General features: G+C 40.3%; 1 protein-coding gene across 1 annotated transcript; it reads left to right on the top strand.

The window, feature by feature from the left end:
• Positions 1-6,409: 6,409 nt before the first annotated feature.
• LOC127680182 (arylacetamide deacetylase-like 4) lies at positions 6,410-20,156 on the top strand. The gene is made up of 4 exons (XM_052175745.1): positions 6,410-6,577; positions 13,708-13,924; positions 18,106-18,169; positions 19,382-20,156. Exons 1-4 carry the CDS (start codon positions 6,410-6,412, stop codon positions 20,154-20,156), a joined length of 1,224 nt encoding a protein of 407 aa, XP_052031705.1.
• The last annotated feature ends 851 nt before the right edge of the window (positions 20,157-21,007 follow it).

Genomic DNA, 21,007 nt, shown 5'->3' with positions numbered 1-21,007 from the left:
ACCAAACACTTGCTGAAATTTATTGCTTTGGTACTTTTTTGGGTGACTTCCTATAGGCAATGAAGTTTGGTCTCCACTTATTGCTTGCTATTGGCTAAACATTTTGCTGAAATTTATTGCTTTGGTACTTTTTTGGGTGACTTCCTATAGGCAATGAAGTTTGGTCTCCACTTATTGCTTGCTATTGGCCATAGCACCAGTTCCTCAGAGCAGCAAGATCTGTGAAATGCTTGCCTGTGTGGATGCACCCTGAGGCTCTGATTCCCCATTGTACACACCCCTCACAGGTCACTGCACCTCAGGGAGTTAAGGGACATAACATACTCTCGGCAGTTTCCCACTCTCACTGTTCGCTGGCTTGTGTGAAGAGTGGGACTTCAGCTGCCCCACTCACAGAACTCCCTGCCTACTGCCACAAAGCATTATGCTAGTTGCTAGAAAACTGTGCTTTCCCAAGGATTTTGTGCCTGGCTTGGCCTAAAGTCTGGCTCTGCCTAAGTCTGAATTACTTGTACCCATGTTGGTCACCAATTATAACCATTTGGATTTCCTTTCTACCTCAAGTTCCCAAATAATGCCTCAGAGACTTTTTATTAATTATGAATGCTTTAGGCCTTTGCTTAGACTGGTACACAACAAGTTCTTATAACAGAAATTAGACCATTTATATTAATCAACATTCTGTCACATGGCTTGTTACCTCTCCTTAGTCTCATGTCTGACTTCCTAAATGTCTACCTGGGCAGTCCTCCCATGCTTGATTCTTTCCTAAAGCTCTTATCTCAGCCAGGAGTCCCATCCTTCTTCTCCTTCCTCAGCTATCATTGTTCAGCTCTTTATTAAGCCAATCAGAAGTTGTTGGCAGGGGCGCTTACAAAATATGGTGCAGTTATATGAATAACAATACCAAAATCGTGCCTATAATCAGATCTCTATTGGTATATAAATACACAGAGTACAAATAGATAATCCAACACTATACATCTGATACGTATATGTTGGGGGAGAGGTCTAGGTCCATCCCATGCATGGGTTTTGGTTGGTGGTTCAGTCTTTGTGAGCCCCCATGTGCCCAGGTTAATTGATTCTGTAGGTCTTTTTGTTCTGTCCTTGACCTCTCTAACTATCTCAGTCCTTCTACCCACTATTCTATAACTCTCTGAGCAACATCTGATATTTGGCTGTGAGTCTCTTCATTTGTTTCCAAAAGTAGCTGGATGAACCCACTCAGATAACAGTTATGCTAGGCTCCTGTCTAAAAACATAGCCTAGTATAATTAATAGTGTCAGAGGTTGTCTATCTCCCATGGGATTATTTTCAATTTGGGAAAGTCATTGGTTGGCCTTCCATCAATCTCTGCTCTATCTTTATCCCTGAACATACTGTAGGCAGGACAAATTTTGGGACTAAGGTTTTGTGAGTGGATTGGTGTCCCCCTTCATTGTAAGTTCCTGGTTACAAGAGGTGGCCACTTGAGGCTCCATATCCCTTGCTACTAAGAGAACTTCAGGCCAATTTCCCTTATGAATATCAATGCAAAAATACTAAATAAATTTTTTTCCAACCAAATCCAAGAATACATCAAAACAGTCATCCACCACAATCAAGTAGGCTTCATCCCAGGGATGCAGGGATGGTTCAATATATGGAAGTCCATCAATTCAATCCATTACATAAAGTCAAAGAAAAAAAGCCCCACATGATCATTTCATTAGATGCTGTAAAAGCATTCAACAAAATTCAGCATTCTTTCATGCTAAAAGTCTTGGAAAGAACAGGAATTCAAGACCCATACCTAAACATAGTTAAAGTAATATACAGGAAACCGGTAGCCAACATCAAACTAAATGGAGAGAAACTTGAAGCAATCCCACTAAAATCAGGGACTAGACAAGGCTGCCCCTCTTTTCATATCTTTTCAATATAGTACTTGAAGTTATAGCTAGAGCAATTAGACAACATAAGGAGGTCAAAGGAATACAAATTGGAAAGGAAAAAGTCAAATTATCACTATTTGCAGATGATACGACAGAGTATTTAAGTGACCCAAAAAACTCCACCATAGAACTCCTACAGCTGATAAACAACTTCAGTAAAGTAGCTGGTTATAAAATCAACTCAAGCAAATTAATAGCCTTACTATACTCAAAGGATAAGCAGGCTGAGAAAGAAGTTAGGGAAATGACACCCTTCACAATAGCCACAAACAATATAAAGTATCTTGGTGTTATTCTAACCAAACAAATAAAAGATCTGTATGAGAACTTCAGTTCTCTAAAGAAGGAAATTGAAGAAGACCCCAGAAAATGTAAAAATCTTCTATGCTCATGTAAAAATCTTCTTTGCTCGTGGATTGGCAGGATTAATACAGTTAAAATGGCCTTCTTGCTAAAAGCAATCTACAGATTCAACGCAATCCCCTTCAAAATCCCAACTCAGTTCTTCATAGTTAGAAAAGGCAATTCTCAAATTCATCTGGAATAACAAAAAACGCAGGATAGCTAAAACTATTCTCAACAGTAAAAGAACTTCTGGGGGAATCAGTATCCCAGACCTCAAGCAATACTACAGAGCAATAGTGATAAAAACTGCATGGCATTGGTACAGTGACAGGCAAGTGGATCAATGGAATAGGAGTGAAGACCCAGAAATGAACTCAAACACCTTTGGTCACTTGATCTTCGACAAATGAGTGGAAAACATCCAGTGGAGAAAAGATAGACTTTTCAACAACTGGTGCTGGTTCAATTGAGAGGTCAGCATGCAAAAGAATGCTAATCCTATTCCATTGATCCACTTGCCTATCATTGTACCAATACCATGCAGTTTTTTTTATCACTATTGCTCTCTAGTAATGTTGGAAGTCTGGGATACTGATTCCCCCAGAAGTTCTTTTACTGTTGAGAATAGTTTTAGCTATCCTGGGTTTTTTGTTATTCTAGATGAATTTGAGAAATTGGAGGTCAGCATGCAGAAGAATGCGAATTGATCCATTCTTATCTCTTTGTATTAAACTCAAGTCCAAGTGGATCAAGGACCTCCACATAAAACCAGACACACTGAAACTAATAGAAAAGAAACTGGGGAAAACCCTTGAGGACATGGGCACAGGGGGAAAGTTCCTGAACAGAACACCAATAGCTTATGCTCTAAGATCAAAAATTGACAAATGGGACCTCATAAAATTACAAAGCTTCTGTAAGGCAAAGGACACCGTCAAAAGGTCAAAACAGCAACCAACAAACTGGGAATAGATCTTCATCAACCCTTCATCTGACAGAGGGCTAATATCCAATATATACAAAGAACTCAAGAAGTTAGACCCCAGGGAACCAAATAACCCTATTAAAAATGGGGTACAGAGCTAAACAAGGATTTTTCACCTGAAGAAATTCGGATGGCTGAGAAGGACCTTAACAAATGTTCAACATCATTAGTCATTAGGGAAATGCAAAACCACCTGAGATTTTACTTCACACCAGTCAGAATGGCTAAAGTTAAAAACTCAGGAAACAGCAGGTGCTGATGAGGATGCGGAGAAAGAGAAACACTCCTCCACTGCTGGTGGGATTGTAAGATGGTACAACAACTCTGGTAATCAGCCTGGCAGTTCCTCACAAAACTGGGCATGATACTTCCGGAGGACCCAGCTATACTTCTCCTGGGCATATTCCCAGAGGATTCCCCAGCATGCAATAAGGACACATGCTCCACTATGTTCATAGCAGCCTTATTTATAATAGCCAGAAACTAGAAAGAACTCATATGTCCCTCAATGGAGGAATTGGATACAGAAAATGTGGTATATTTACACAATGGAATACTACTCAGCAATTAAAAACAATGAATTCACGAAATTTTTAGACAAATGGTTGGAACTGGAAAATATCATCCTAAGTGAGGTAACCCAATCACAAAAGAATACACATGTAATGCAATCACTGATAAGTGGATATTAATTATCCCAGAAGCTCTGAATACTCAAGACATGATTTGTACATCAAATGATTCCCAAGAAGAAGAAAGGAGAGGTCCCTGGTCCTGGTAAGGCATGATTCAGCATTGTAGGGGAGTACCAAGACAGAGACATGGGAGGGGGTGATTGGAGAATGGACGGAGGGAAGAGGGCTTATGGTACATATGGGGAGGCAGGAACTGGGAAAGGGGAAAACATTTGGAATATAAACAAAGAATATAGAAAAAAGAAACAGCAATTCTCAAATTCATTTGGAATAACAAAAAACCAAGAATAGCTAAAATTATTCTCAACAATAAAAGATTCTGGGGGAATCAGTATCCTGGATTTCAAACAGTACTACAGAGCAATAGTCATAAAAACTGCATGGTTCAGTGACAGGCAGGTAGACCAATGGAATAGAATTGAAGACCCAGAAATGACCCCACACATCTATGGTCATTTGATCTTTGACAAAGGAGCTAAAACCATCCAGTGGAAAAGAGATAGCCTCTTCGACAAATGGTGCTGGTTCATCTGGCAGTTAGCATGCAGAAGAATGCAAATCAATCCATTCTTATCTCCTTGTACAAAACTCAAGGCCAAATGGTTCAAGGGCTTCCACTTCTCAATTTCATCAGCAATCTCTTCACCATTCTGTGGTATGTTGTTTAGTCTCTATGAATTTGTGTGATTTCTGTGGCTGTTCTTGCTGTTGATTTCTAGTTTTTTGGGGGGCGTTGCAGTCAGATAGAATATAAGAAATTACTTCATTTTCCTGTCATTGTTGAGACTTGCTTTCTGTCCAGTAATAGTGTATTCTGAATGTACTTAAGAGAAAGCTATGTGGGCTGCAGAAAAGATGATGCATTCTGCAGTGATTGAGTGCAATGTTCTGTAGATGTTAGATGTCATTTAACTCATATTTCTGCATTTATTTTTGCTATAGATGACCTGTCTATTGGTCACTGTGGAGTATTGGAATAACCCATTATTACTGTATTGTAGCTAATATGAGGCTTGGTATATACTGGCACAGAGTCTATGAAATTAGGGGCACTTGAGTTGAGTGCATAAATCATTAGAATTGTAATTCATTAGTGATGATTTTTCGCTTAATCATGAAGAAAAGATCCTGTTTTTCTCTTATGAATACTTTTTGTTTTAAAGGCTATTTTGTTAGGAATGGCACTGCATTTTTCTTTCCCAGTTCCATTGCTCTGAATTATGTTTACACCTCTCTCATTGAAGTTATTTGTCTATTTTTGATTGTGAGGTATGTTTGTCAAAGGCAGCAAATAGAGAGAGCCTGTTGCTTCTTTTAAATATTAGTTATCATAAATGCTTACCACACATGTATGTCAGTGTGAACACACATGTGTCACACTATGCTTGTAAAAATCAGAAGGCAAATCAGAAGGCAAATTACCACCATTGCTTACTGCTTTCTCTCTTGAGGTAGGCAATCTCTTGTTGTTTTTGCCACTTCTGAGAACTTCCAGCTAGCAACTCCTGATCTACTGGGTAATTCTCATATATATATCCCTATTTCATGGTAGGAACATTGAAATTAGATATGCATATTGCTACATCTGACTTTGTAATGTGGATCCTGAGGATATCAGTTCATTAGGCTAGTGTGGCAAAGGGCTTTTGCCTGATGAGCTTTCCTGTCAGCTGCTGGTTGCTACTGTTTTACTTAAAAGTACACTTATTTATGTGTATTCCTATGTAGGAATTTAGGGTAGAGATGTGGGTGTGGGAGTGATTATTTGTTTATCAGTGCACATGGGTTCAGGTCAGAGGAAAATATATGAAACTCAGTTCTCCTTTTCCAGTATGTGGGTGTTCCACATCAAAATCAGGTTATCAGGTTTGGTGGAAAGTACTTTATTTCACCTGCTGAACATATTGCTGGTCACTAATTGATGGTTTTAATCAGAAGATTCTATGAAAATATCTGTGTCCTGATTTGAAATACTAAACAGTGGGAAGGCAGTGAACCAAGGAGTTGGGTTGGGAAATACTTTGCTTATCCTAGCCAGACTTTTTTTTTAATCAGATACATACTGTTGTTATTACTATACCATCTTATACAATCGAAGGGTCAGGATATTAGGAATGTGTAACCCATGTCATACCTCTTCCTGGGAGCCACAGTTGTTGGGATGTTGTGCATCTGTGATCCTGCTGTTCTGCGGAAGTCCTGTTCTATGATTTTTCTTGTAAAGTTAGGAGAAATTTTTCAGTCTTTCTGTCTCTCTGGAGCAGAATTTTGGCCACTTGGCTGACTTAGGTGGAGTGCTGAGAAACTGGTCAGGTGACTGTGTCAGATGTACTCTTAAAGGAGAGTGTGAAGGCAGCTGTCAGTCAAACCAGTGTGCTCTTTTCATAAGTTCTAAAGTAAGGTTCCCCAGGACAACAGCTCCAAGGGCCTCTGGAGCATCTGGATCATGGCTGTTTTGTGGTTCGTGCTACTAGGAGGGCTGCTCACATTCTTCTTTGGAGTATTTGTCTGGGTTTTTATCCAGCACCTGCTCACTATTGAAATACCATCTGGCCTGAAGCATCCAGTCAAGTTAAGGATTTTGCATTTCACTTTCCAGTACCTGGTAACTTTGGTGAGTCTTCCATTGGGCCCCACCATGAATTGGTGGGTGCTCTTTGTATTGTTTTCCCCTCTTATTTTTCTTTCTCTTCATTCTCAAGATCCTCCTAAGACTGTGTCAGGGAAGTCTTTTATATCTTACCCCTCATCCTCCCTGTCCCCTTTCCTTTTCCACTTATTTATTTATTTATTTATTTATTTATTTATTTTTATTTTCTATATTCTTTGTTTACATTCCAAATGATTTTCCCTTTCCTGGTTACCCCCTTCCCCATAAGTCCCATAAGCCCTTTTCCCTCTGCCCATTCCCCAATCAACCCCCTCCCATTTCTCTGTCCTGGTAATCCCCTACAATGCTACAACAAGCCTTTCCAGGACCAGGGCCATCTCCTTCCTTCTTCTTGGGAATGATTTGATATGTGAGTTGAGTCTTGGGTATTCAGAGATTCGGGGCTAATATCCACTTATCAGTGACTGCATTCTATGTGTGTTCTTTTGTGAATGAGTTACCTCACTTAGGATGATATTTTCCAGTTCCAACCATTTGCCTATGAATTTCATGAATTCATTGTTTTTAATTGCTGAGTAGTATTCCATTGTGCAAATATACCAAATTTCCTGTATCCATTCCTCCATTGAGGGACATCTGGGTCCTTTCCAGTTTCTGGCTATTATAAATAAGGCTGCTATGAACATAATGGAGCATGTGTCCTTATTGCATGCTGGGGAATCCCTTGGCCCAGGAGTGGTATAGCAGGGTCCTCTGGAAGTGTCATGCCCAGTTTTCTGAGGAATTGCCAGACTGATTTCCAGAGTGGTTATACCAGCTTTAATCCCACCAGCAGTGGAGGAGTGTTCCTCTTTCTCCACATCCTTGCCAACACCTGCTGTCTCCTGAGTTTTTAATCTTAGCCATTCTGACCAGTGTGAGGTGAAATCTCAGGGTTGTTTTTCCTGCATTTTCATTGCATTTCTCTAATGACTAATGATGTTGAACATTTCTTAAGGTGCTTCTCATCCATGTGTCAGGGAAGTCTTTCATATCTTACCCCTCATCTTCCCTGTCCCCTTTTCTCCTCTATTTATTTATTTATTTATTTATTTATTTATTTATTTATTTATTTATTATCCAGCCATTGCACCCCTTCCCAGTCCTCCCTCTCATAGTTCCTCATCCCATTTCTCCTCTCCCCTGCCTCCAAAAGGGTGCTCCTTCACCACCTGGCCTCTCTGCTCCCTAGAGCCTCAAGTCTCTTGAGGATTAAGGGAATCTCATCCCACTGAAGTTAGTCAAGACAGTCCTTTGCTATATATGTGTCAGGGGTCCTTAGATGGGCTTGTGTGTGGCTTAATGGGGAGAGGGAATTTGAAGAGTCCTCCCCTTTTATTGTCTATGCATTTCCCTTTCCTTATTTCCTTCTTTTCTTTTTTTCTCCTCCCTTCAAATTGCTACTTTTCTTTTTCATTGAGGTAGCAGCTCTCAATGTAGTCTAGACTGGCCCTAAACACATACTTGCCATCTCTACTCCATCTCCCAATGACTCAAACTACAAGGAACATCACTACTCTTGTCTATGAAGCTATTTTCTGCAGACTAAGAAAATGATTTCAGACCCAGTTGCTGCATATTAATGCCTAATTGATCTAAAAACACCTTCAGCCACAGCCTCCTCTTTCTCCATTTTTTCCATGTCTTTGTCTCCAGATGATTTCCTTTCATCCACATGAGACTGTGAGGATAGAGATAATGTACTCAGCTTTGTCTCAAATGCAGATCAGTCTGTCTTTGATGATATCCACGTAATGGATTTATCCAGCCCTCTAGTGTAGTTGCACTGAACAGTTGTGCTCTGAGATAGCCACCTGAATTGGGGTCATTCAGGGTTTGGGACAAGGAACAACACATGCTGAGAGGTACAACAAATGTGGAAAATACAGTTTGGTCTATATGAGAAGAGGCCTATAGGATTGAGTTCTGTGTCCCAGTTGTAAGCCAGAAAGTTCACAGGGATTACCTCAGAAGACATCTGACTGCAGAGAAATTGTGACAAATGCTAAGCCAAGTTGTCTGGGCAGTGTTGCTGTTGTTTCTCACGGACTCAGTAGCCCTTGGTTAACATCTCTTTGCCTCAGAGTTCTCAACAGATATGAAGCAATGGCATCTGAATCACCATGATGGTGAAAGCATAAGATGGCACTTGATAAGACTTCATAGGTTTTGATAAGTGGTAGAAACTTATGTTTCTCTACTGTGAAGACTTTTTTTTTTTTTTTTTTTTTTTTTTTTTTTTTTTTTTTTTTTTACCATGAACAATGAACTTTAGAGGAACAATTGAGGGTTACAGTCCAATTTGAGCTTTGGGCACTACAAATGAGGATCTCAGGTCTCCCAAGAAACTGAAATATGTAGAACTTTCCAACTTCAATGCTTCAATATAGAAATAGTTCCTAAGCTAAGCACCTGCTGATGCTGGCTTGCTACGTGTGTTCCCAGAAGATATACCCTTTAGAAAAAGGTAGGCCTCTGAGGGATGTCATCGAAACAGAGCACATTATGTTGTAATAAGACTAGACACATGCCTTCATAGTAAAGCTGGACAAGCCAACCTAATAGGAGGAAACGTCCCAAAATCAGTGAAAAGACTCAGAGACAGCCCCTGTTACCATTTTAGGACTTCCATAAAAGCACCAAACTACACAACTGATTATATATATATAATCATACAAGCTCCCTTATTATCAAATCAGTCTCTAATAACTCTATGAGGCCTTGTTAGTTAATTCTGTGGGTTTTCTTGTGGTATCCTTGATTCTTATGGCTCCTATAATTCCTCCTTCCTCTATTCCTCAGGATTCCCTGAACTCTGACTAATCTTTGGCCGTGGGTCCCTGTCTGTTCGCATCAGTTGCTGGATGAAGCCTTTCTGGCGACAATTGTGCTAGGCTCTGATCTGTAAGTGTATCATAGTATCATTAAGAACAATTTCCTTGATCCCCTCCCCCTTTTGTTTTTCATCACAGAAGCTGTAGTGTGTCACAGTGAGTCCCACACTATACACATCTGTCCACATTTCTTCACTTGCCAATGTTCATCGCAACAAGTTATTGGTCTGGTTTGACATCTTTGGCTTCGCACATAAAAATTGGATCCTCATTGGAATACCTCCCGGTTATCCTGATGTTGCACTATGTCATGGAGATCCTGAAGCTTTGGGTCAGCAGGACCAGCCTTTTCACACACTCCAACAGTTCACAGATGATGTACATTTTAGAATGGGCCAACTCAAAGTCCTGAATGTGGGACTGGGTGGTAGCCGAGCTGGTCAGTATGCTGGCTCTCCCTTATCTGCACCACTAGGGCGAGTTCTCCAGCATTGTTCCAGCTAGGCTATTCACTCCAGACATTGGCTGGAGGAAGTGTCAGCTCTCCTGTTCTTGTGTCCTTGGGACCAGGTCACCCACACTCATGCTTTCAGAGTCAGCCCCTCTATGCTGCCTGGTCAAGGCACAGGGCCTGCTCTCTCAAATGCTGCAGCTGGTGAGGTGCAGGTCTATCTCTCCCACTCTCACACGCTTGGTGCTGGCTTTCCTGCGCCTTCACAACCAAGGCCAGCTCCACTGTGTTGTCCAGGTGACGTGTATGGTCTGCTTCCCTGCATGCTATATCCAGTTAAGAGTAGGGATAGCTCTCCCACTTCGATGAACTTGGGTCCCCGCTCTCCTAACTATGAAAAGGGTTGAGCAGTGAATCAGGGGAGAACATCACCCCCGAGAGCCTATATCCCTTCATGGGAGATGAGTGGTAAGGCCAGCTCTCCTTGGCACTAGCCCTCTGAGCCAGCTCACCTGTGCATCTGTCACGAGGGCCAGCTCTACTATGTTGCACAGGTGAGGTGTAGGTCTCACTTTCCTGAGTGGTGGGGAGAGGGGAGTCATCATCTCTGCATCAGCAACACCTCACAGCAGACTAGTGGCAGGGTCAGCTCTTTTACACTCATGCCCTGCAGCTAGCTGACCTATGCTCTAGTCACCAAAGCATGAGTGTGGGTGACCTGGTCCCAAGGACACAAGAACAGGAAAGCTGACACTTCCTCCAGCCAATGTCTGGATTGAATAGCCTAGCTGGAACAATGCTGGAGAGCTCACCCTAGTGGTGCAGATAAGGGAGAGCCAGCATACTGACCAGCTCGGCTACCACCCAGTCCCACATTCAGGACTTTGAGTTGGCCCATTCCAAAATGCACATCATCTGTGAACTGTTGGAGTATGTGAAAATGCTGGTCCTGCTAACTCAAAGCTCCACCAAGCTCTACTATACTGCCTGAGTGAGGTGCATGGACTAGTCTTCCAAGTGCTGCTACGGGTGAGGGGTGGGGCCACTCTCCAGAGTGCTGTAGCCAGTGAGGGGTAGGGCCAGTTCTGCATAACCCTTGGATTTCTATGTGGTCCCAGGCAGATGCCCAAATTATGGATGTCACCATGGTCTATAGTGGTAATATGAGCCATGGGCATCTACCTCGACTCTCCATGGTCATGGACTCAGAGATAGCCATCAGCAACAGCATGAGCTGGGACTTCACAATGGCTTCATGTGGCAGGGATTGCTATTCACAATATTCCTCTCTACCCTCATATATCCAGTTTTATCTCTCTTCATATTGCTCAAACTATTCTGCTTCTCTTTCTTATTTGTACACCACATTCTTGCACACTGTGGTGACTACTGCTTCATACTGGCCATGTGGTTAGTGGGTTTCTGGGTGACTTACTCTGCTCATGCTACATAGTGTGACAGATAGAAGGCCTCTAGGTGTCTATAACTTGCCCATGTGTCATGGCAGCAGGAAGGTCTTACTTCACCCACACCACATGGTGGGGAAATATTTGGTACTCTAGCATGCAGGGACCATATCTGAAGAGGGCTTTTGAATACAGTTCTCCCCCTAGAAATACACATAACACCTTCTGACACTATGAAAGATAGCCAGTAAGGAGAGAACTTCCACCTCCATCCCAGCTTTATTTCTCTATATACTATAATCAGACCATGTGGTCTTTTTAGCAATAGTTTTACTATCTAGGCCTGCCATGTATCCAACAACAGTGGTTAGAGCTTTTATGCTTTATGGGCCTCAGGTGCCTCCCTGGTCAACAATTTGTAGGGAGGCAACCCATCACTGGAATCTGGGGTTTTTAGTTTAGCAAATTTGTAAGCTCTGGCAATGCCCTTTTCACCCCTGCAGGTTGCCTCTTGTACTTAAGCTCGTGAAGTGTTGTTTTAATAATCTATTAAAAATTCATGGGCTGGAGAGATGGCTCAGCAGTTAAGATTATTGGCTGTTCTTACAGAGGTTCTGAGTTCAATTCCCAGAAACCACATGGTGACTCACAACTATCTGTAATGAGATCTGATTCTTACTTCTGGAATGCAGGTGTAAATAATGAAAAAGAATTCATATAGACCCAACCAAACTGTTGGGTAGGGGGTTGTGTCATTGAACCTGCTTGTGTCCACCCCAGTTTGGCACAGTGGGTTGTAAAATGACCACTCTTGTCACAGTTGATGCTCTGTGGTTATTCACACTTAAAACCGAATTGTGTGATATGTTTCAAGAAAGCTTTGACACATACAGGTTTAGATGGAAGTGCTTGCAAGAATCCTTTGGTAGTGTCCACATGGGCATATTTTCATTACTCCTTGAAACCTATAGGCTCCCTACAATGTATTTTCTAGTCGTGACTTATTTATATGCTCATCCACATCTGTTCTCCACCCTGGGGCAAAGGTGTACACAGCTGTTTAGCCTGTCCTATGATTATTTAAGATTTCAAAAAAGATGTTCTAATCATTATTAAAAGTATTTTGTGCCCATCTGTCCCAGTTCCATATTTTCCTCTCTTTATCAAGTTAGTTGTACAGTGGGTGGGAAACACAGAAAGATGGGGTGTGACAACCTGCAAGTATCCCAGGAGTCCAAGAATAGCTGCAACTCTTTTACATGTGTAGACACTGGGTGTTGTAGAATTTTCTCAATTACTTTGTCAAACATCATACTTCTCTTACTGGACCCTAGCAAATTCCAAGTATTTTATAATAGTGCCTGGTCCTTGTACATTGTGTGGATTGATCTCCCATCCTCCATCCTCATGTCTTTAGGTGCACCTGCATGCCATTTAGTCGCTTTTCTAAATTTGTAGAACGCTAAGAGATTATCAATCTGACATCCATTTCATGAAGTGGTGTTTTGTTTTGTTTTTTCTCTAGAGGATGAGTTAATTAAATTAAATTAAATTAATTAAATATGGTCCTGGGTCACCATGCCATGACAAATAGCAGATCTATGAAGGTTCTTGTAGGTTATGATTCTCAGGGTGTACTGTTAATGGTTCCAGGTAAATGGAAATTGACCATGAGATACAGGAACTAAGAGAACACTAAAATGCTAAAAATTTTGCAGGATAAGGTCTAATAGTATGATTTTTTTAATCACGTGTCTTAATTATCTGGTTCTCTCATTTTGAGTCACCTCCATGGAGTCTCTGTTCATTTTCTCACCTCTTTGGGCTTTATGGAACTACCTCAAATTGGTTGATTTAGCATAAGCCAAGGACAATGGCTGTATCCATTATTGGATTTTGGGAAGGCCTTGATCAATGATACTAGCATTGGACCATTTTAAGCTATATGTTAGTTAAAAAAAAAAAAAGCAAGCACGACTATGTTCATAAGTCAGAAAATCTAGCTGACTTCATTCCTCAGGAGCATATTATGAAAATATTTATCACAATCACCCCATAAGAACTTAACACATGAAGATTCCACATCATTTCCACTAACATTTCCTACCTCCTAACATTGGCACTAGCAATGGAATTTGAATGTGAGAATTGAAGGAGGCCAACATTTCAATCACAGCAATGTATTATTCAATCAAGACCTTTAGAGAAAAAAGTTTGAACACTCTCTCCTATTGGAAAATAATCCACAGTCATTGATGTCCTTATGACCCCTTTGCACATGCATGAAGCAGGTGAGAAATGGTGAACACAGCTGAGTGATACTAAGTGCTTTCAGCATCAGCACACCCACCTTGCACTCTCATATCCCTCAACTTTCTCTCTCTCTTTTTCCACTTTCTACAGGGGACTATACTAGAGAAAATGAGAATTTGTTCCATACCTACAATTTTACAGTTTTCTCAAAAGCTAATTTTCATAAAGAAAGATCCCAATGTGTTAGTGACTGACATGCATTTTGGGACAGTTCCTGTGAGGCTGTTCAAGCCCAAAGAAGTGTCTTCCAAACTCCGGCGAGGCATCATATTCTATCATGGAGGAGGTGCAATATTTGGAAATCTGGGTAAGGAGCTTTTCCATGTGTGGTAGAGAGGATGGCCCTCAGCAAAGGTAAGAACTTGCCCATATTCCCATGAGGACTGGTCATGATAAAGTTGATGCAGCAAAAGTTGGAGTTCCTTCTTCTTCTTTTTTTAAATTTTAATTTGATTTTTTTGTTTTGCTTATTCACTTTACATCATGCTCACTGCCCTCCTCCCAGGCACCCCTCATACGAACATCCCCCTTTCCCTTTCTCTTCTCAGAGTCAGGAGTAAACACATAGAAGCTTAATACTAGTAGGCAATCTTCCTGAGATGGATCCGCCTTAGATTAAAATCTATGATGTATATGTTTCTGTAGGCAAGGCCTAGGAGAAATCCATTTTAGGAAAGATTTCTGCTGCTAATATGCTTTTCGTGCAATTATTAAATAAATACAACAATCATTAGGTATTAGCTCACACTTGAGCAGATCTAGATCTACAGAACAATGAAGATGTACTATCTTGTAGTGTTATAGAGACAAGTAGAGAATGATGCTGTAGAATTCATGACTTGATTAAAATTATTTTAGGAAAAATGTTTCTTAGAGTTGGCCTCAGTTGCTATAAAGATGTAATAAAGTTAGAATCAAAAATACAGTGTAGATTCCCAAATACTGCCAGGAGAGAGCTGGTATCCCAGAAGTGTAGACACATCTGTGAGAATTGGTAAGACCAAAACTTCTGCTCTGAGGGACCCGCTAGAGCCCCCAGGACACAGGAACCAAGGAGCAGCCTGGGACAGGATACTTCTGATTTCCATCTGTGCCCTGTAGCTGACCCTGTGCCACAGCTCTCCATACCCAAATACAACCGGGAGAGAGCTGATCTCCCAGGAGTGCTGACACACCTGTGAGCACAGGTAAGACATCACTTCTGCTCAAATTCCTGCTTCAAGAGGGGTCAGTCCAGAGCCTTAAGGACACAAGGACTGAAGAGTAGCCTGGGACAGGATCCTTCTAGTTTCTATCTGCGCCCTGGAGTTGATCCTGTGCCATAGTGCTCCATACCCAAATTCTGCCGAGAGAGAACAGGTCCCCAAGGAGTGCTGACACACAGGAGTGCAGTAGGAACAAACAATAGTCAGAGACAGCAAGACCAGCTAACACCAGAGATAACCAGATGGCAAGGGGCAAAGGCAAGAACATGAGCAACAGAAACCAAGGCTACCTGGTATCATCAGAGCCTAACTCTCCCACCACAGTGAGCCCTGGATACCCCAATATATCAGAAAAGTAAGACACTGATTTAAATCACATCTCATGATGATGATAGGGGACTTTAAGAAGGACATAAATATGACTCTCTTAAAGAGTCACAGGAAAACACAATCAAACAGGTAAAGTAATTGAACAAAACCATCTAGGATATAAAAGTGGAAATAGAAACAATAAAGAAAAAAACAAAGGGAGACAAATCTGGAGATAGAAAACCTAGGAAAGAGATCAGGATTCACAGACAAAAGCATCAACAGCAGAGTACAAGAGATAGAAGATAGAGTCTCAGGTACAGAAAATATCATAGAACACATTGACACAACAGTCAAAGAAAATGCAAAAAAAAAATATCCTAGCCCAAAACATTCAGGAAATCCAAGATGCAAAGAGAACATCAAACCAAAGGTTTAGAAGAGAGTGAAGATTCCCAATTTAAAGGGCCAGTAAATATCTTCAACAAAATTATTGAAGAAAACTACTCTAACTTAAAAACAGAGATGCCCATAAACATACAAGAAGCCTACAGAACTCCTAATAGATTGGACCAGGAAAGAAATTCTTCCCATCACATAATAATCAAAACACCAACTTTTTTGTTTTTCCATATAAAGTTGAGAGACTTGCTCTTTCAAGGTCTATAAAAATTGTATTGGAATTTTGATGGGGATTACATTGAATTTGTAGATTGCTTTTGGCAAGATGGCTATTTTCATTATATTAATCCTGCTGATCCAAGAGCATGGGAGATCGTTCCATATTCTGATGTCTTCTTCAACTTCTTTCTTCAGGGACTTGATGTTCTTGTCATACAGATCTTTCATTTGCTTTGGTTAGAGTTACACCAAGATATTTTATATTATTCATGGCTATTGTAAAGGGCATTGGTTCCCTAATTTCCTTGCCTGTTTATAATTTATATAAAGGAGAACTATTGATATTTTGAGTTAATTTTGTATCCAGCCACTTTGCTGAAGTGTTTATCAGCTGTAGGAGTTTTCTTGTAGAATTTTTGGGGCTGCTTATGTATACTATCATATCATCCACAAATAGTGATATTTTGACATCTTCCTTCCCAATTTGTATCCACTTGATCTCCTTTAGTTGTCTTGTTGCTCTAGCTAGAACTTCAAGTACTGTATTGAATAGATAGGGAGAGAGTGAGCAGTCCTGATTTTAGTGGAAATGCTTTAAATTCCTCGCCATTTAGCTTGATATTGGCTACTGGCTTGCTGTATATTGCTTAGGTCATGCTTAGGTAATTCCTTATGTCCCTTGTTTCTCTAATATCATTAGCATGAAGTAGTGTTGGATTTTTATTAAACACTTCCTCCATTGTTTATTAAACAATGAGATACTCATGGGATTCTTTTTTTTTTTTTTTGAGTTTGTTTATATGGTGGAGTATGCTGATGGATTGTCATATATTTAACCATCCCTGCATCCCTCAGATAAAACCTACTTTATCTTGATGGATGATGTCTTTGATGTGTTCCTGGATTCAGTTTTAGAGAGCATCTATTTTTTGAGTATCTTTACATCAATGTTCATAAGAGAAATTGGTCTGAAGTTCTCTTTCTTTATTACATTTTTGTGTTTTGGTATCAGGGTTACTGTGGTCTCATAGAATTAGTTTGGTGGTATACCTTGTGTTTCTGTCTAATGGAATAGTTTGAACAGTATTGGAATCAGTTCTTTTGTGAAAGTCTTGTTGAATTCTGCACTAAAATAAGTGATATCTGTCTAGAAAATCCATTTTGTTAAGATTTTACAATTTTGTGGAGTACAGGTTTTTGAAGTAAGACCTAATGATTCTTTGAATTTCCTCAGTGTCAGTTGTTATATATCCATTTTCATTACTGCTTTTTTGGTTTATTTGGACACTGTCTCTCTGTCTCGTGGTTATTTTGGCTAAGGGTTTGTCTATCTTGTTGATTTTCTCAAAGAACCACCTCTTGGTTTCACTGATTCTTTGTACTGATTTTTTGACTGATTTAAGCCTTGATTTTGATTATTTCCTGACTTATACTCATGTTTGGTGTGCTTGCTTCTTTTTTCTAAAGCTTTCAGGTGTACTTTTAAATTGCTGATATGAGAATTTTGTAATATATTTATGGAGGCTCTTAGTGCTATGAACTTTCCTCCTAGCACTGCTTTCATTGTGTCCCATAAATTTGGCTATGTTGTGCCTTCATTTTCATTGAATTCTAGAAAGTTACAAGAAAGATACAAATCTGGAGAGATGCAAGAAACTTTCTTGTATCTCTTGAGGCTTGCTTTGTGACTATGTGGTTAATGTTGGAGAAGGATTCTTATGTATTCTGTTTGTGATGCTTTTATCTGATGTTCCTGTTCTTTTCCCTAGGTTTTCCATCTCCAAGATTTCCTTAGTTTAAGTTTTCTTTATTGCTTCTATTTCCACTTTCAGGTCTTGCATGGTTTTATTTATTTTCCTCGCCTGTTCAATTGTATTTTTCTATATGTCCTTAGAGCTGTCTTGGCACTAGATGTGATTCCTTCCTTCCCCAAACAATTATAATAGCAGACATCTCTGTCTTTTGCTAACACTCTCAAATTTATGCACTTTCCTCAGCTTGTGTGGCTCATGGCAGGGAAATCACAATCGCTTTATCTCCTTTGTTAAACCCAAAATATAGTGCACTGGCTCCATTTCTCAGTTTTTGCTTTAGTGTTATCTTCCCACCAGAAGGATCCTTACAAACACACTTAAGATCTTGTCACTAGCTTTTCCTATACCTCTGGATGTCATTCCTAATATTGTTACCTGTGTCCCTTCCTGCTTTTAATATGCTGTAGCCACTGAATTTCTTTAAAGTTCAGAGAGAAAGTGTCATCTCTGGGTCTCTCAAGGTGGATTTTATCCCTGTCTTTGTGGTGGAATGTGTTTGGTTCTTATCACAACTATTAACAGTGGGCCTTCTCTTACAGATGTTTACCATGGCCTGGGCAGTGTCCTCGCCCATGAGACAGACTCAGTGGTCCTGTTGGTGGGGTGAGTGACTTGATGTAGTTGTTAACTTATTAACAGAAGAGAAGGTGTGTTGGGGGATTTTTCTTGACTGGAGAGCAGAGAAAGTTGCTCTTGCACTCACACCCTGCAAAAAAGCAGAAGCCTTCATAGATCTCCATTGTTGTGTAGTACATGAAATAGTGTAGTAGAGAGAATGTGAATTTAGAGAGCACGGTGTGCCTATGTGGAGTTACTTAGCCATGGACTAAATAAACCCAAAGGACACACAAGGAAGCTTGATAGTATAAAGTCATGGGTAAGCCTTAGCCAAAACCAAGGGTGAAATTTACTTGTGAAGTTAATGAAAACAGAATGGCTACATTCTAGAAATACATATAAACCTATGGAACACTTAAGGAAGAACAGAGATGACAGATACAGCCCTTTGGCCTGGCCTTGCTCTGAGTGGAGGAGTGGTATTAAGATTGCGTAATGTTGTGGGGTGGGCAGAGCAGATTGAAGGTTGAGTTGAAGATGGAGGTTTCTGTGGTGTGACTTTGGAAGGCATTCAGTTTTCCTCTGCCATCATGCTCTCATCTCCACTACTGTCTGTCAGTGCTTCTGGCAGTTTCTGAAAACCTTCCACTGTTCCTATAGAGGCTTCTGTCTGCTCCTTTGCCCATCAGTCATCTTTGGTTTTCATGGTTCTAACTCCACTGTTTGCAGGGATCTTCTTCTTCTGCTATTGTTCTGCTGCCATTGGTTTGATGTCACTGTTGCCAGTATTTCTACCTTGCTGTAACCAGCTCAACTAAAAGAGCTTCCTCATGAAAGTAGGAAAGAAAATACCCTGAGAGTGGTTGGCAGTGATTTTTATCCACGCTCAACACATGCTCAATACATCAGGGAGTGGTTAGTCCAGAGAGAGAGAGATGTGGCCAGCAAAGTTTCAATGGCCTTGTCTGGATCTTTACTGGCTTTTATGCATCCTAAGGCAACAGTTTTGAATGCACCTGTTCCCGTGTGCTCATCCATTAATCAAGGTGTGGGATGGAATGGAAATTCCTGACCATCTTTACTCAAGATAGGTTTCCTCAGGTTCATGTAAGGGAAATGAGGATAGACATTTTTTTATTAGGGTCATATGGCACAACATTTTTTTTTTGTCTCATGTGATAGTAGATAATGCTGTTTGCAATGGACTCCAGGGAACTGTGTGACATAAGTATGCCCTATTCACTCTTTTCTCAATAGGTACCGCAAGCTTCCTAACTTCCATTATCCTGTTATCCACCTGGATTGCCTGAATGCTTCGATTCACTTCCTGAAGAACCTTGAAACCTATGGGGTAGACCCCTCCCGGGTGGTGATCTCTGGAGAGAGTGTTGGAGGTTGTACTGTGGCCACTGTCACTCAGGCTTTGATCAGTCAAGGCACACTTCCCCAGATCAGGGCTCAAGTCCTGATTACCCCAATTTTGCAGGGCACTAATTTCCAGCTACCATCACACCAGCAGAATCAAAATGTCCCAATGATTACCAGAGACGTAATTATTACATTTCTTTGTAGATACCTAAGCATTGACCTTGCTTGGAAAAATGCCATGCTGACAGGAGCCTGTGTGCCCCTGGACATCTGGAAAAAGTATAGCAAGTGGATCAGCTCTGGCAACATTCCCCAAAGGTTTAAGGGCAAAAACTTCCATTCTGAGTTTCTGGGACCTTTCAATGAGGCTGCCTATCTGGAAACTAAGCATATTTTGGATGCAAATGTTTCACCTCTCCTAGCAGATGATAAGATCATTGCTCAACTTCCAGACACATTTCTGGTGAGCTGTGAGTATGATCCTCTCCGGGATGATGTCTTGCTCTACAAGAAGCGCTTGGAAGACCAGGGGGTTCCTGTGGGCTGGTACCATGCAGAGGATGGCTTTCATGGATGCATCAGTTTGTTTGATAAGCCACTTTTCTCTTTCCCCTGCTCCATGAATATTTTAAATGCAGTCATCAGTTACATTAAGGGTGTATGATGGTGACTGTAATGCTTGCGTGAAATAAATGAAGAATGGCTTGTACTTGGCTCTTTTTGATGAGTTTTCTTTCATTGTAGAAGGAGACACTTAAACAGTACGTGGTCTAAGGGAGGAGAATGAGGTAGAAGAGAATTGCTGGTTTTATATTGAAGGATATAAAGTATATTGTTGCCCTCCAATGGCAAATGTTCCATAGTACATCTAACAGTATTATTTGCTAGTATTAGTTAGGTAAAATAAACATCAAAATAAGAAAAAAAATGCCTGTAATTCTGATATACTTTCTTTATTAGAGGGTTTAAATTTACATAATGAAATTTAATTAAAGAAGAAAGACAGCAACATCAATATAGAAACAAAACTCAAAGGAAATGGTGAAATGCATAAAATTGTGCAGAAACACAACACAGTTTTAGTAACATCAGAAGAATAACTACATATTGTTATAAATGTAGACAAAACCCTAACAGGGTTTAATAGAATTAAATTCTTTATGAAGAACTTAAGATTTCCTGATTTTTTGGATTTTTGATACAGAATAGATGCCAGTTATTGGAGATTTAATTATATGATTATCTTCTGCTGAAAATACTTTCCTCTTTCCTTTACTCCTACTTTCTTTCTGGCCTTACACGTTCATTAGAAGATGGGAATCACATATGAGAGAGAATATGTAGTATTTTAGTTTTATATTGGAATATGAGTTACTCCTCTCAATATAACACTTCCAAGGTCTATTCATTTTCCTGAAAGTTATGTTATTCCATTTATCTTTATGGCTGAATAAAATTGTATTATGTACGTGTACCACACTTTCATTATGCCATTTCTGTGCTACTATGAATATA

This window comes from Apodemus sylvaticus, chromosome 3 (assembly GCF_947179515.1).
Source record: "Apodemus sylvaticus chromosome 3, mApoSyl1.1, whole genome shotgun sequence".
In the NCBI taxonomy this organism is placed as follows: Eukaryota; Metazoa; Chordata; class Mammalia; order Rodentia; family Muridae; genus Apodemus; species Apodemus sylvaticus.
The sequence above is the reverse complement of the archived record's forward strand: the minus strand, read 5'-3'. Positions and strand labels throughout refer to the sequence as shown.

Coding starts and splice junctions, on each gene's coding strand:
- LOC127680182 (XM_052175745.1), top strand. CDS start 6,410: ATGGCTGTTTTGTGGTTCGTGCTACTAGGAGGGCTGCTCACATTCTTC. Junction 13,925..18,105: donor TGCAATATTTGGAAATCTGG/GTAAGGAGCTTT, acceptor CTTCTCTTACAG/ATGTTTACCATGGCCTGGGC. Junction 18,170..19,381: donor TCAGTGGTCCTGTTGGTGGG/GTGAGTGACTTG, acceptor TTTTCTCAATAG/GTACCGCAAGCTTCCTAACT.